The sequence below is a fragment of the Ceratotherium simum genome, chromosome 33 (genome assembly GCF_057802395.1).
Source record: "Ceratotherium simum simum isolate JZ-2026a chromosome 33, ASM5780239v1, whole genome shotgun sequence".
In the NCBI taxonomy this organism is placed as follows: Eukaryota; Metazoa; Chordata; class Mammalia; order Perissodactyla; family Rhinocerotidae; genus Ceratotherium; species Ceratotherium simum.
This window is the reverse complement of record NC_141932.1, coordinates 13,354,636-13,369,134: the sequence shown is the minus strand read 5'-3', so window position 1 is coordinate 13,369,134 and position 14,499 is coordinate 13,354,636. Positions and strand designations below refer to the sequence as shown.

Here is a 14,499-nt window from a genome sequence, read left to right as displayed (position 1 = left end):
TTGGACGAGGATAGAGACCTCATTTACTGAGCTTGGAGAAGACAGAAGGAGAAGTGTCCATCGGGCCAAGGACAGCAGTTCTGTCAGGTCCCTCTTGCTCTCTGAAGTCTGGCAAATCTCCTGGGAGGGGGAGGGGCTGGGAGAAGGGACATCCCTTCCTTTGCATTTGATTTTCTGTAGATGTCCCCCAACAATGTCTCTTGTGGCCTCTGCTTTGCACCAAAGTCTCTGCAGGGCACTCTGAGATGCACCACGTGGGGCCCCTGCCTTCTGCAGGGGAGTGACAAGGTCATATTTATGCCCCATCACGCTGCCCAGTGGAAGCGACAGGCGTGTCCCCAGATGCCGCAGTGACAGTCCAGGGTGGTGACAGGGGCAGTCCTGGCTGCTTGCACTTGGCTCGGGGAGGTCAAATAACCCAGTACGAATCTCAAGGAAATGGTGATGTGGGGTCATTATCAATGAACTCCTGGAGACAGTGTGAGGAAGGAACATATGAGTGGGAGTTTGTCTGATGGACAGGTCAGGGTGGCACCTTTGGCAGGGAGCTGTGGAGACAGGGGCAGAGACAGTGTGGCTCGATCAGGGAACTGTGAGTTCTGAGTGGTTAAAGCAATGGGATCTTGAAAGACTGATCAGGCTGGAGAGGGAGATGGAAGTAAGGCTGAGGGTCCTGGGGGCGCTGGGGAGCCACAGAGGCTGTGAGCAGGGGAGAAGCCAGGTCATCTCCGGGCATAGAAAGAGCCTCTAGGGCCACGCGGGGGACAGGCTGGAGAGTGGACACTGGGGAGATGGTCCAGGGGAGAGGATGAGGCCTGAGCCGGGTTGGCCAGGAGAAGGGAGAGGAAAGACTGAAGTTGGGGGGAAAGGGGGACAGGAGCATGGGGCTGGGAACTGACAGACTATGGCTAGTAAGGGAGAGAGAGAGGAAGGGGGTGAGGATGGCAAATGGGGAGGGGGTTGGGGTGTGACTGGACGGATGGTGGGGCTCCCAGGATGGGGAGCCTGGGAGTTGATGCTGGGCTCTGGGTGGGACATGAATGGCCTGGGGGAGGGGTGTGGACAGGGGGAGATGGAGACTCGGGTCTGGGGTTCAGGAAGCATATTTAGGAGACAGTTTCTATTTGGTGGCTGAACCACAGAAATAGTTGAGATGGCTGTCTTTGAGAGAGACTGTCTCCCAGGGGTCTGGGTGGGCAATGAGGCTGTCCCCGAGATGGGGAACCTGGGAAGGGGACAGAGTAGGATGGGGTCACATCCGGGCTGCCCCTTGTTCACATGTCTGTGGGCCCCCCCAATCATTTGCTTGGCTGAGACATGACCACACACCCCTTGCCCCCAGAACCCTACAGCCCCGCCGTGTGGGTGATGATGTTCGTCATGTGCCTCACTGTGGTCGCCGTCACTGTTTTCATCTTCGAGTACCTCAGTCCCGTCGGCTACAACCGCAGCCTGGCCACGGGCAAACGTGAGTCCCCTTCCTCCGTCACCCTACCTCAGAGCCCCCGGACCACAGATAGAACTACATTTCCCAGCAGCCCCTGGGGCAGAGCTACAGCCTCTTGAGGTGCCAGAGGCCTCGGGGACCACTGGGAATTGTAGTTCTTTCTGCTCCCTCATCGAGCAGAAGGGATTTGGGGTCCATGTCCCCCTCCTGGCCCCCTGCAGGCCCTGGAGGCTCAACCTTCACCATTGGGAAATCCATCTGGCTGCTCTGGGCCCTGGTGTTCAATAACTCGGTGCCCGTGGAGAACCCCCGGGGGACCACCAGCAAAATCATGGTGCTGGTGTGGGCCTTCTTCGCCGTCATCTTCCTCGCCAGCTACACAGCCAACCTGGCCGCCTTCATGATCCAGGAGGAGTACGTGGACACCGTGTCTGGGCTCAGTGACCGAAAGGTGTGTGTGTGTGGGATGGGGGGGTGTTGGGGGGAAGGGGGAGGTGGCTGGGTTGGAGGTCACAGCACTTAGCATGTGGGAGGTCAGAGGGGGATTCCTGGGGGTCTCCTCCCGGAAAGAGTTCCAGAATGGTAGAATGGAATATTCTGGAGGAGAAAGGTTATGTTTCACAATGAACTATTTAAATATTCCCAGGGAAGAGAGTGGCCCCAAATGTTCTCGAGGCAGTAGTGGGATATTCTAGACCAGTGCTTCTCTCAAACTGTGATGAAGGGCTAATTTTGGAAACTTCGAATCCAGTGGAGACCAATGCTTTTGTAAAATACAATAGAAATGAACTAGAAAAGTAAAATAAAATTTAAAACCAGGACATGCAAAATTCAAACCCAAATTTTTATTTATTAGGTTCAACAGACATAAAATTATTCTGTCCGAATTGCTCTAAACGCTCGCTCTCTTGATTTGTGACCTCATGATGGATCACAGTTTGTTCAGGGCCTGGTGGTCTGCAGGGCACACTCTGAGACTAAAGTAGTTAAGTGGGTGTCGTGACCCATTAGAAGGTTGAGAAACCTGGAGTCACTGGACTGCAACAAGCATTGTTTTAAATGCAATGGAATAGAATAGAATACAAATTATGTTTGACTGCATCTTATGTAATCAGGGTGAACATGGTTTTATGAAACTTTTGTTTTAGTCATATGCACAGAATATTGAGCCAGCATACACCTGCCTGGCTACGTCTGTTGTTAAAATAGTGAATCTGAAAAGATTGGGAAATAGCAACTACCCCCATTCGCTGCCTTGCCAGCCTTTGTCCCTGGGACCTCCCATGATCCAGCAAGTTAAGAGTTAATGCCTGGCATGTCAGAGACCTCAGGGACCATTTCTGGAGCTGTGTTGCCAGTGTCTATTCTGCTGGGACCATGATCAGGCTATGCTGGGTGTTAAATATTTCAATATTACTCCTGATTATGTATGCATATGTGTGTATCTGCGGATGTACATGCTGGGCGAAGAATAGTGTTTCCTACTGTGAGTCACAGTGAGCAAGTTTGAGAAACACTTCTGGACTGGGGTCTCTGCCAGTTGGCGGGTGTTCCCCAGAATGGAGCGCCTGGTTGAGGACATCCTCGACCCAGATGCCCCCAGAGGGGGCGCCCTCATGACTCCTCATTCTGCCCCAGTTCCAGCGGCCCCAGGAGCAGTACCCGCCCCTGAAGTTCGGGACGGTGCCCAACGGGTCCACGGAGAAGAACATCCGTAGCAACTACCCCGACATGCATAGCTACATGGTGCGCTACAACCAGCCCCGCGTAGAGGAAGCGCTCACTCAGCTCAAGGCAGGGTCAGCGCAGACTCGGGCCGGGGGGGCGGGGGGCCGCTGGGGGCCCTGAGGATGCTCCGAGGTGGCGAGGGGTCAAGGGTCATTCATCAGCCTCAGAGGTCAGCCCGGGGTGGGTCAGCTTGGAGGGCAGAGGGTGGGAATGAACTACTCCTTCCAGGAGTAGGATCCTTGTGATGTTTTCAGGGATCCAGTAGTTACAGATTCTGAGGTCAGACTGCCAGGGTTCAAATCCTGGCTTTGTCCCTTCTTGGCTGTGTGACCTTGGGCAAGTTATTCAACCTCTCTGAACCTCCGTTTCCTCCTTTGTAAAATGAGGATAAAAGGACTCACCTCATAAGGTTGTTATAAGAATTATCACAGTTATTATTATTAGTTAATATATTATTCATAGTTATTATTTTTAGTCCATCCATGCAAAACACTTAGAACAGTGCCTGGCACACTATAGGTGTTTGCTGCTATCATTATTATTAGATTCGAACTCACTGGAATCAATACTTGGATTATGTTGTTTTTTATTTTTTTTAACATCAGTTTCCCAAATTATAAGGACAAAGTTAAGTTCTGGTCCCCAAGCACAGTCCATGGTTACAGCAAAGCTGAGCACAGTGACTCTCTCCTAGTCCCTCGCTGATTTAGTCATTCAGCTTGCATTTATTATCTCAGCCCCCACTCTAGGCCAGGCTGTGAATAAATAGACCATAGTTCCTGCCACAGGGAGCTTATGGTCTAGAGGTGGGAAATGAACAATAAATATGCAGGCAGAAAAATCAGCACGATCATTTTGGAAAGTGACGGTGAGCTAGAGCTGGGGTCTGTTCACCAGGGTGTTTGGGGCAGGCCTCTCCAAGGACGTGACTTACACAGAGCCCTGAAGGAGGTGAGGGAGCTAGCCACGTGGACTTATGGAGGCAGAGCCTTGCAGGCAGAGGGCACAGGGTCAGCAAAGGGCCTGAGCCGGCGTGGTCTTGCTTATTGGAGGAACAGCAAGGCCAATGTGGCTGAAGGGCAGAGAGCTGGTTAGAGGGTAGATGAGAGTAGGACACAGGGTGTGACCCGTGAGGCCAAGGTCAGGGCTGGGTTTTATTGGAAGGGCAGTGAGAAGCCACGGGGAGGCGGGACGGTAAGTAAGGGAGGGGTGCAATCTGATTTCTGTTTGTAAATGCCCCCCTCCGGCTGACATGTGGAGAACGGATGGGGTCAGGTGTAAGTGGGGCCATCATGTGCTCTAGATCACCTTCCCCAAGGCCCACCCTTTGCTGGCCCCTCAAGTAGCCACTCGTAACCAGATCTTTTTTACCCCTCTGTCTTGATTAGAATTGTTGGGCTGCAAGAAAAGAAACCCAATCAATCTGGTGTAAATAAAATGGTTGGGTAAGCATAAGAATACAGTAGAATCTCTCAGAACCAGTTGCAGAAGGTAAAGCCGGGTTTTGTGGACATGTGAAAGGCATTTATTCATTTAAAAAATTTTTAAAGAGTACCAACTCTGTGCTGGGCACAGTTCCTGCACTGGATATCAGTAGTCAACAAAATAGGTAAGTTTCCTGGATCCGTTAGGAGTGCCTAAACAGAGGTTTCTTTCTCTCTCACAATAAGAAGTCCAGGGCTGGCATGATAGCTAAAAGATACTATCAACAATCCTAACTCTTCCCATATATTTGTTCTGCCAACCTTGGAGCAGAGACCTTCATGCTCATTTTGTTTTTGTTTTTGTTTTCTTTTTTTAAAGATTTTATTTATTTTTTTATTTTTTCCCCCCAAAGCCCCAGTAGATAGTTGTATGTCATAGCTGCACATCCTTCTAGTTGCTGTATGTGGGACTCGGCCTCAGGATGGACGGAGAAGTGGTGCCTCAATGCGCACCCGGGATCCGAACCCGGGTCACCAGCATTGCAGCGCGCGCACTTAACCACCAAGCCACAGGGCCGGCCCTTCATGCTCATTTTGGTTGCCTCATGGTCACAAGATAGCTGCTGCAACTCCATGGAACACGTCTCAGTTCCAGACAAGGAGGAGGAGGAAGGGTACAAGAGTGGAAGATTTTCTCCTGGCACGGCCTTGCCTTTTTATTGGGGAAAATATGCCTTTCTCAGGGACTTAGAGCTATTTCTTAGAATGTGTCAGATGGCCACTCCTAGCTGCAGGGGAAGCTGCGAAATTGTGCACCTTAGCCTTCCAGCCTCTGTTGTGGAAAATGGCAAAGAAAGAGGTTGTAAATGGAGATTGTGGGAGGCAAGCTGTCTGCCAGAGTCCTGCCCTTGGGGAGTTTGTATCTTGCCACCCAGAAGCTTCTCTCTTGCACCATTCCTTCTCCAGTGCTCTATCTCCTCTCTCTCAATTTCTGGGGGCCACACAGTCTCTTGTCCCCCATCTCTCCATGCTTTCCCTGTAAGCCTCTCATTTTGATCCTGAGAATGTCAGCAGTTTCTTATCAGTCGCCGCTTCTTTCTCTCGCCTCCTCTAACTGCTCTCCTCTCTGCCCCACTTCACCCCTTCAGGGAATTGCCTCTTCTTCACCCTCCACCCCTGAAGCACCATTAACATGACGTCAGGCTTTTCTTTTTTAATTGAGGCTTTGGGCAGGCCCACAGCTAACGTTTGCAGGCCCAGCACAAGAGTACAAATGAAGGCTCAAATACCATATGTCTAATGATTTAGACTTTGTAAATCAAGCCAGGAACCCATTCCATATGGGGGGGTCCTCCTGTCTTGACAAATATACCTTAACAAACAGAGAGGTTAATAAGTTCAAGCTGAGAATTCTCCGAGTTCCATGGGAGAACCTGACTCCTTGTCTTCCCACCTGAATCTGTCTCCTGGCCTCTTCCAGCTTAAGACCGCCTGCCTCCCTTGGCTCATGGCCCTGAATCCCTCAAACTCGGCTTGCATTGTCACATCTCCTTCTCTGACTGACCCTCCCCCCTCCCTCCTATAAGGACCCTGTGATTACACTGGCACCACCCGGATAATCCAGGATCATCTCCCCATCCCAAGATCCTTAACTTAATCACATCTGCAAAGTCTCTTTTTGGAGGTAACATATTCACAGCTTCCAGGGATTAGTGTGTGGATGTCTTTGGGGGGCCATTATTCTGTCTACCACAGCTTCCCAGAGCATCATCTCCAAGGGAGGTGCGGATTCTGGGTGGGCACAGGGACTCCCCTCCCTGGGGGTGGGGGAGTCCTCAAAAGCAGGGGCTCAGAGCCGCACTCCATTGCTGGAGGTCTCAGGTGCGTATTGAGTTTGGAGAATAATGGGTAGAGGTGTTAGGACACAGCACAGAGCAGGAAAAATAAAAATTTTAAATTGTGCATCCATCTATTCATTCATTCTTTCAACAAGTATATCAATGGCCTTTAATGTGTTAGGCTCTGTTCCAGATGCCTAAGTCCCCGTTTCCTTGAAGCTTCCATTCTAGTGGGGGGAGGCAGAAAACACTCAGATATTATAAATGTAATATCCCTTCAAGTCTCTCAGATCTTAGGCGTCTCCGGCCATCTTTCTCCACAGCTCTCTTCTTCCATGTTTCTCCCCATCTGCTTCCCTTCTCTCTAGAGACCGGTTTTCCATCTCTTCCCGTATAATGACGGGGTTCTGGTGTCCCCCATGGCCTGGGAGTTCCTAACAGTACCCTGGGGGTGCATAACACCACCAGTTTTAGAACCAAATGGTCCTGGGTTTGAATGGGAGCTAGACCCCTTACTTGCTGGGGCGAGTCAGTTCAGTTCCTGGCCCTTAATTTTCGCCTCCATAATATGGGGTCAACAACCCCACCTGCTATAAAGCGCCTCTGGGAGACGGAACGTCAGGAGCCGAGGCTCCTCTCTATCTTCCCTTCTCTTCCACTCAAGGGCCCCTGGCTCTCCCCTCAGTCCCTCTGCACGTACAGATCTTGGTTTCAGCCGTGCCCGCAAATGCCGTCTGGCCCCCAGTGTCCACGCAACCTTTCAGCTCCAAGGTCCAGTCTGAGCCTTCGCAGGCCTAGGTTCAATTTCACCAGCGAGAATCCGATTGGTCCAGCTGGGGTCAGGTGTCCATGCCCGGGCCAATCAGCGAGGTCAGGGTGGGGCCTGATCATGTGGTTCCCCGGCGGCCACTTCCGTACTCCACGCAGGTTCTCTAGGATGCGCGGGAACAGGTGGGCGAGAAAAACCTTGAGCTTGTTTCCAGAACATCCTTCTTCCACTGGCTTGCTGCCTTTCCTCCAGCTGCGAAGCCTGGTGGACCCTGAGCCCCCTTCCCAGGGCCCCCCCCTCTGGAGGACACCCCCTTTCTCAGTGCCTGGCCCCCTTCGCCTTCAGCTTCCCAAGCCTCTTAAGGGAAGTTTCCCCTTCCCAAATCTCTTTCCCCCTCTCTTTCCAGGTTTTGTGTGTCACACTTGCTTATTGTGAAAAATAATGAGACAAAAAGAGAGGATCTTTCCCGTTTTCCTTGTTATTCATTGTTAATGGTTCCAGGCGTTTCCTCCAGCCTTTTTTCAGAGCAGAGCTGGGGAGCCAAGTTTGTAATTTATTTTTTTTCTCTCTTTTTTTTAAAATTTTATTTATTTATTTTCTCCCCCAAAGCCCCAGTAGACAGTTGTATGTCATAGCTGCACATCCTCTAGTTGCTGTATGTGGGACACGGCCTCAGCATGGCTGGAGAAGCGGTGCGTTGGTGTGGGCCCGGGATTCGAACCCGGGCCGCCAGCAGCGGAGCGCGCGCACTCAACCGCTAAGCCACGGGGCCAGCCCCCCCAAGTTTGTAATTTAAATTTTTCTAGTAGCCACATTAAAAGAAACAGACGATATTAATTTTAATGATTTATTTTATTTACCCCAATATCTCTAATACATTATCATTTCAATAGGTAATATAAAAATTAATGAGATGCTTAACTTTTTTTTTTTGGTACTTTGAGTGTATGTTACACTCACAGGGTATCTCAATTCGGACCTGCCACATTTCAAGAGCGCAGAAGCCGCATCTGGCTAGTGGTTGTTATTCCGGACAGTGTAGATCTAAAACTGTCTTTTTACCTCTTTTATTGTTATTTTGCTTCCCGGCCTCTCTTTCTTCTTTTTCCTTCTCCTTTTCCTCCTCCTTTCTCTTAGTTTTACTTCTTTCCCTTGTTCCACTTTCTCGTCCCCTCCTTGGCTTGCCCCCACCCCTAGACATCATCTAGGGTCTCCCTGCCCCTTAGGATGTCGGTACCAGTGGCTCCAACCCTGCTTCATAAGGATCCTGCAAATTCCTGGGCTTCTCGGGGTCACCCTGGCTTCAAGCTCTCTTAGTCACATTTAATTCACTTTCTGGACAATCTCACTGGCCCAAGTGTGCCTTCCTGGCTCCAGAGCCTCTGAACCAAAACTGGAACCCACTTCTCCCTTAATCCCCACAGAAGCCCCCATTGATGTCAGGCCTCTGTTTGGTGGGCTGAAGACTGGGAGCACGAAGGGCTTCATCTGCCAGCGCTGGGCAGTAGAAATGCAATGAAAGCTATTGTGTAATTCTAAATATCTTAGGAGCCACATGAAAAGACATAAAAAGAAATAGGTGAAATTAGTTTTAATAGTATATTTTACCCAACCCAATATATTTAAAATATTATGGTGACATACAATCAGAATAAAAACGGTTGAGACCTTTTATATAATTTTTTTCCTACACGAAATCTTTGAAATCCAGTGTGCATTTTACACTCAGAGCACACCTCAGTTCAGACTCACCACATTTCAAGTGCTCAGAATAGCCACAGTGGCGTGTAGCTGCCGTATTGGGCGGCGCAGGTGTACGTCATCGAAACGCAAAAAAATTCATAGTGAACATTATGAATATGAAACATAAAAACGCTCTGGCCACCCCCCCATCCCCTGGGACTGTTTCACTTCCTTACTCAGCCCCAGAGTATCCTCCTGAGCCCGAGCCCGCTGACTCATCCCTCCCCTTTCCCACTTCTTCCGTTTTGTCCTCCTCAGCCCCTCCCTCCAGGAAGGCCCCTGGGAATTCCAGATCCTCTCCCTCTTCTGCAAAGTAGGGCGGCTTTCCCAGGCTCTGCCCCCCACCTCCTTCACAGCACAAAGCGCCTTCCTCTTTTACTTCTCCAGGAATCCCTCACATTCCCAGTCTATTTAATCCTTACCTTCAGAGAGCAAGAATTCAGAGACTCAGAGGGACGCCATGTCCCAAACCTACTTGGTTCCTGAGTTTGGGAGAGCAGGGAGTGTGACCAGCAAAGCAGACCAGCCCCATCTCAAAAAAGGAATCCAAATCTATCCCTGAGTTCAGAGAACAAGGGACACCTGTATTTTTTTCACCCAACTGTCAGCCACAACCCTAGCCCTTAATAAGTGAAAATACCTTGAGGCTTCATCCCATGTCTTTTTTTTTTTTCCTTCTCCCCAAAGCTCCAGTGCATAGTTGTATAGCCTAGTTGTAAGTCCTTCCAGTTCTTCTATGTGAGCCACCACCACAGCATGGCTACTGACAGACGGTGGTGTGGTTCCAGGACCGAGGACCGAACTTTAACCACTAGGCCAGGGGCCGGCCCCATGGCTAGTGGTTAAGTGCGTTCGCTCCGCTGCTGGCAGCCCAGGTTTGGATCCCAGGTGCGCACGAACACACCGCTTGTCAGGCCATGCTGTGGCGGCGTCCCATATAAAGTGGAGGAGGATCAGCACGGATGTTAGCCCAGGGCCAATCTTCCTCAGCAAAAAAAATAGGAGGATTGGCATGGATGTTAGCTCAGGGCTGATCTTCCTCACAAAAAAACAAAAACAAAAAAACACTAGGCCAGCAGGGCTGGATCATCCCGTGTCTTTTTATATTTCATCTTTTTTAAATTGAACTATAACATACACAGATCTTACATGTGAAGCTCACTGATTGTCTATACATGCACAGACACTCATGTGACCACACCCAGATGAAGGTATGGAAAATTTCCAGTTCCCTCTGCCCCTCCAGTCACCATAGATTATCACTGTGAATTAGTTTTGCCTGGTTTTGAACATCACATAAACAGAATCACACGGTGTATGTAGTAGCTTGTGTGTCTGGCTTGTTTTGCCCAACATGACTACCAGGTTGGCTGTTCATCACTGTATCCCATTGAGTGTACACTCATTATATGAGTATCTGAATATTCTGCTGTTGGTGGACATTTGGGTTGTTTCCAGCATCTGGCCACTGTAAATATTCTACTATGAAGAGTCTTGTATAAGTCTTTGGGAGATGTACACTTTTGTTTTTCCTGGGTAAATTCCCATGGGTGGAACTGTTGGGTCAGAGGGACGTGTATGCTTAGATTCTGTCGATACTGCCAGATGGTTTCCACAGTGGTTGTACCAATTTACACTCTCATCAGCAGTGCAGGAAAGTTCCACTTGTTCCATTTCTTTGCCAAGGCTTGGTAGCTTTCCCATATCTTTTTAATTCATTATAGTGTTTATTATACATCAAGTTCTGTTCTAACTCATTTAAGTTCATTATCAGTTTGCTAGGGCTATGGTAACAAAAATCTGTTTCAAGGTTCTGGAGGCTAGAAGTCCTCCAGGTTCCTCCTGAGGGTTGTGAGGGAAGGATCTGTTCCAGGCTTCTCTCCTTGGCTTGTAGATGGCCGTCTTCTCCCTGTGTCTCCACATTGTCTCTCATCTATGTGTGTCTCTCTTTTTTTTTTCTGGTGAGGATGATTGGCCCCTAGCTAACATCTGTTGCCAATCTTCCTCTCTTTGCTTGAGGAAGATTGTCCCTGAGCTAATGTCCATGCCCATCTTCCTCTATTTTGCATATGGGATGCTGCCACAGCATGGCTTGATGATCAGTGTGTAGGTCTGCGCCCAGGACACGAACCCGAGAACCCCGGGCCACCAAAGTGGAGTGTGCAAACTTAACCACTACACCACCGGGCCACCCCCTATGTGTGTCTCTGTGTCCAAACTTCCCCTCTTTATAAGGACACCAGTCCTGTTGGATTAGGGCCCACCCTAATGATCTCATTTTAATTTTATTAGCTCTGTAAAGACCCTGTCTCCCAATCAGGTCAGGTTCTGAGGCACTGGGGGTAGGGCTCCAATATATGAATGTTGAGGGACACAGTTCAACCCATAACACTTCATAGGTGAATATTATTAGTCTCATTTTATAGATGAAGAAACTAAGGCACAGCAAGATCTCACAGCTACTGAGTGGCAGAGCTGGGATTTGAACCCTGGCCATCTGATTCTGAGCCCAGCCTCTCTCAACTACCACTCTACATTGCCTCACACAGGCAGTAAAACCCAGAACCACCCTCCTGTGCCTTTCCCCAGAAGCTTCCTGGATTCACAACAGATACCCCTGTGTTTTTCACTGTCACCTCTTGCTCTGATTTCCTGCTTCTGCTGAATTCTTTTTCTCCCCAGTATTCCTTTTCACATTTTTTTTCTAACTTTTAGTACTAGTTTTATCAGAGTTACACATCCACAGTCTGGAGAGTCAAATACCAAAAAAAAAAAATTTTTAATGGAAATCAGTGGTCCCACATCTGCCCACCTTCCACTTCTCCCAGCCCAGAGGAATCTGCTTTACCACATTTATTGTATCATTTTGCTATTTATCTCCCTGTCTCTAAATACCATGTTTGTATGGATACCTCTTGATTTTCCAATTTTAAGCATTTTCCATCCACTTCTCACTATGAAAGACATATTCATACTCTTATTTAAATCACTCCAGCCTCCCACATTGTGATTCTCGCTAAATGAATATGCAGTGGTTACACATTATCACTGTGTGAACACTCCCACAGCTGCCACAAGTAGTAAACCATGATTACTTTCCTCTCCTACACAATTCTTTGTTTTTCCTGGAGTTAATAATTGCCTTTTTTTCTGTTGTTCCAGTTGCTTGGTGTCTGAGTGCTCTTTGTGCTTAACTAATTCAAACCCAAATTCTCTGTTAACTATATGAATCTCTTCTTCGCATATTCAGACGCATCAGTTACTCCATTAATTTCACCTTATTGAAGAAGTTTCTCTCGTGGCCTCTGGCCAGCTGCAGTCTGGGGCACAGGCGCCATCTTGATCCCTTCACCTCCCCCGTGGCTTAGATCTTGTCGTATCCCAATCCTTCCTCCTCCTGGATTTAGCTCTCTTTTTCTTTTGAGCTTCCTGACAACAGGCACATGGGGGTAAAATTTTAGAGACATTGCAATTCTGAAAACATCTTTACTCTTGATGGGCCGTCTGGCTGGGTATAAAATTCTGGGCTGGAGGTCATTTTCCTCTAGAATTTTCAAGGCATCACCCCATTGTCTTCTAATTTCCGGTGTAACTGTTGAAAAGTCTGAAGTCATTCTGATTCCTAAGCCTTGAATGTGATGTGTTTTTCTTTTCCCTGTCCTCAGTATGCTGGCATTTCTCACTAATGTGTCTTCAACTATTTTCATTGCTGGACCTTTCAATCCTATCCTCATGTCATTCTAAGAACTCTTTTTTTCATCTTTGAATGTTTATAGTATTCTGTAAATTTTATCATATCCTATTTTATACTATCCTATTCATGGTTCAAAGTTGCAGTATCTTGTCTCATTTCTCTGATTATCTTAATGACAGTTCTTGGTTTTTTTACATTTTCTCCTCTCTATATATTCTGTTTCCTCCAAGTCCCCACCCCCCATTTGTTTGTATCTTTCTCTTTAGAGGCTTTATCTGATGTCTATCAATTCTTGGTAGTCTGTTCATATTTGGGAGTGGGGGGTCCAAAATTCTGGAAGTGGTGGGCCTGTGATTACATGAGCAAACTGTTGACTATGAATGTCACTGTAGGGTGATGTGTCTGGATCATTTTTGTTGGGGAATTTCCAATGTCAGTATTTTTCAGTCTCTTTTCTTGGGTTAGTCAAATATATATAAAAAATATATATATGTATGCATGTGTATATGTATACATATACATATTATATGTATAATGTTTTTAATATAGAGAGGAACAAAGAAATATAATGAACCATGATCTCCCTCACAAGATAACCCATAATGATATGAAAGTTAAAAGGCATTCACTCATTCATTCATTCATCCAATAAATGTTTATTTAGGGTCTTCTGGCACCAGGCACTGGGCTAGGCATCGAGGATATGTCAGTGAACACAGCAAAGCCCCTGCTCTCCTGGAGCTCCCATTCTAGTCTGGGAGGTGGACGCACACACGTGTCTAGGGCAGCGCTCTCCAACAGGCTTTGTGCGATGATGGAATGTTCTAGACCTGAGCACTCCAATATGGGAGCCACTGGCTCTTGCTCACTTGAAATGTGGTTGGTGTGACTAAGGAACTAAACTTTTAATTTAGTTAAAATTTAAATTCAAATAGCCACACGTGGCTAGTGGTTACCAGCGTGGACAGCACTAGAAAATTCCATCCTTACAGAGAGGTACAAGGGAACTGGCAGCCTCACATGGCTTCGGCTGGCTCACATACCAACTGTGGGCTTACCCTACCGCTGAGGGCAAGCAACCTCACAGGGAGGGAAAGGACATGCATCTCTTAAAAAGAAAAAAAGAAACAGCTTCTCCTCCCAGCCAGTTCTGGAATCCCATTCCATGAGACAGGTTCAATTTCTCACTCACATAGGAGGGGCAAAAAGGAAACATGAAGTCCCCCTTCCCTAAAGTAAGCCTTATTTTTTATTTCTTTCAGATCAATTAAAACATGTATGCATACACACATCTTTCTACATTCCTTACTAAAAGTACACACTGTTCCCCTCTTGCTTTTTCCATGGAGGAAAACCTCTTGGCATCTTTCCCATATTAATGAAACCTCACCTCTCAGCTCAGTGCCTGACTCACAGAACGCCAGCCTTGCACCAGCCTGAATTCGTTCATTCAACCACTCTTTCTTAAGCACCTATTGTGCGCCAGGCAACGTTCTAGACCCTGTGGATACAGCGGTGAACCAGACAGACAAGGTCTGTTCCCTCATGGAACTTAAGTTCCAGTGCGGGGGGAGAGGGCCAATACACTTAATAACTAAGAACATTTTATATTACAAGGGGTAAGTGCTATGGACAAAAATAGGGCAGAGAGGGAAGGAGTCTGGGAGACCCAGGGAGGAGACTAAAGCTTGCAGTATTAAATAGGGTGCTCGGGAAGGTGTCTTTTGAGCAAACACTTGAAGGAGGTGAGGGAGCGAGCCAGGCGGTTATCTGGGAGAAGAACGTTGCAGCAGAGGGAACCGCCAGTGCAAAGGCCCTGAGGCAGGAGCGTGCTGAAGCGGTCCAGGAACTGTGCA

The 14,499-nt window shown here is 48.0% G+C and overlaps 1 protein-coding gene across 1 annotated transcript in view; it reads left to right on the top strand.

Annotated features, from left to right (window-relative positions):
• GRIN2D (glutamate ionotropic receptor NMDA type subunit 2D) overlaps positions 1-14,499 on the top strand; it is a 30,366-nt gene that overhangs the window by 11,746 nt on the left and 4,121 nt on the right. Inside the window, 3 exon segments of the mRNA XM_014795085.2 lie at positions 1,343-1,468; positions 1,669-1,898; positions 3,086-3,246. Of these exon segments, the coding sequence (XP_014650571.2) occupies positions 1,343-1,468; positions 1,669-1,898; positions 3,086-3,246 (517 nt within the window).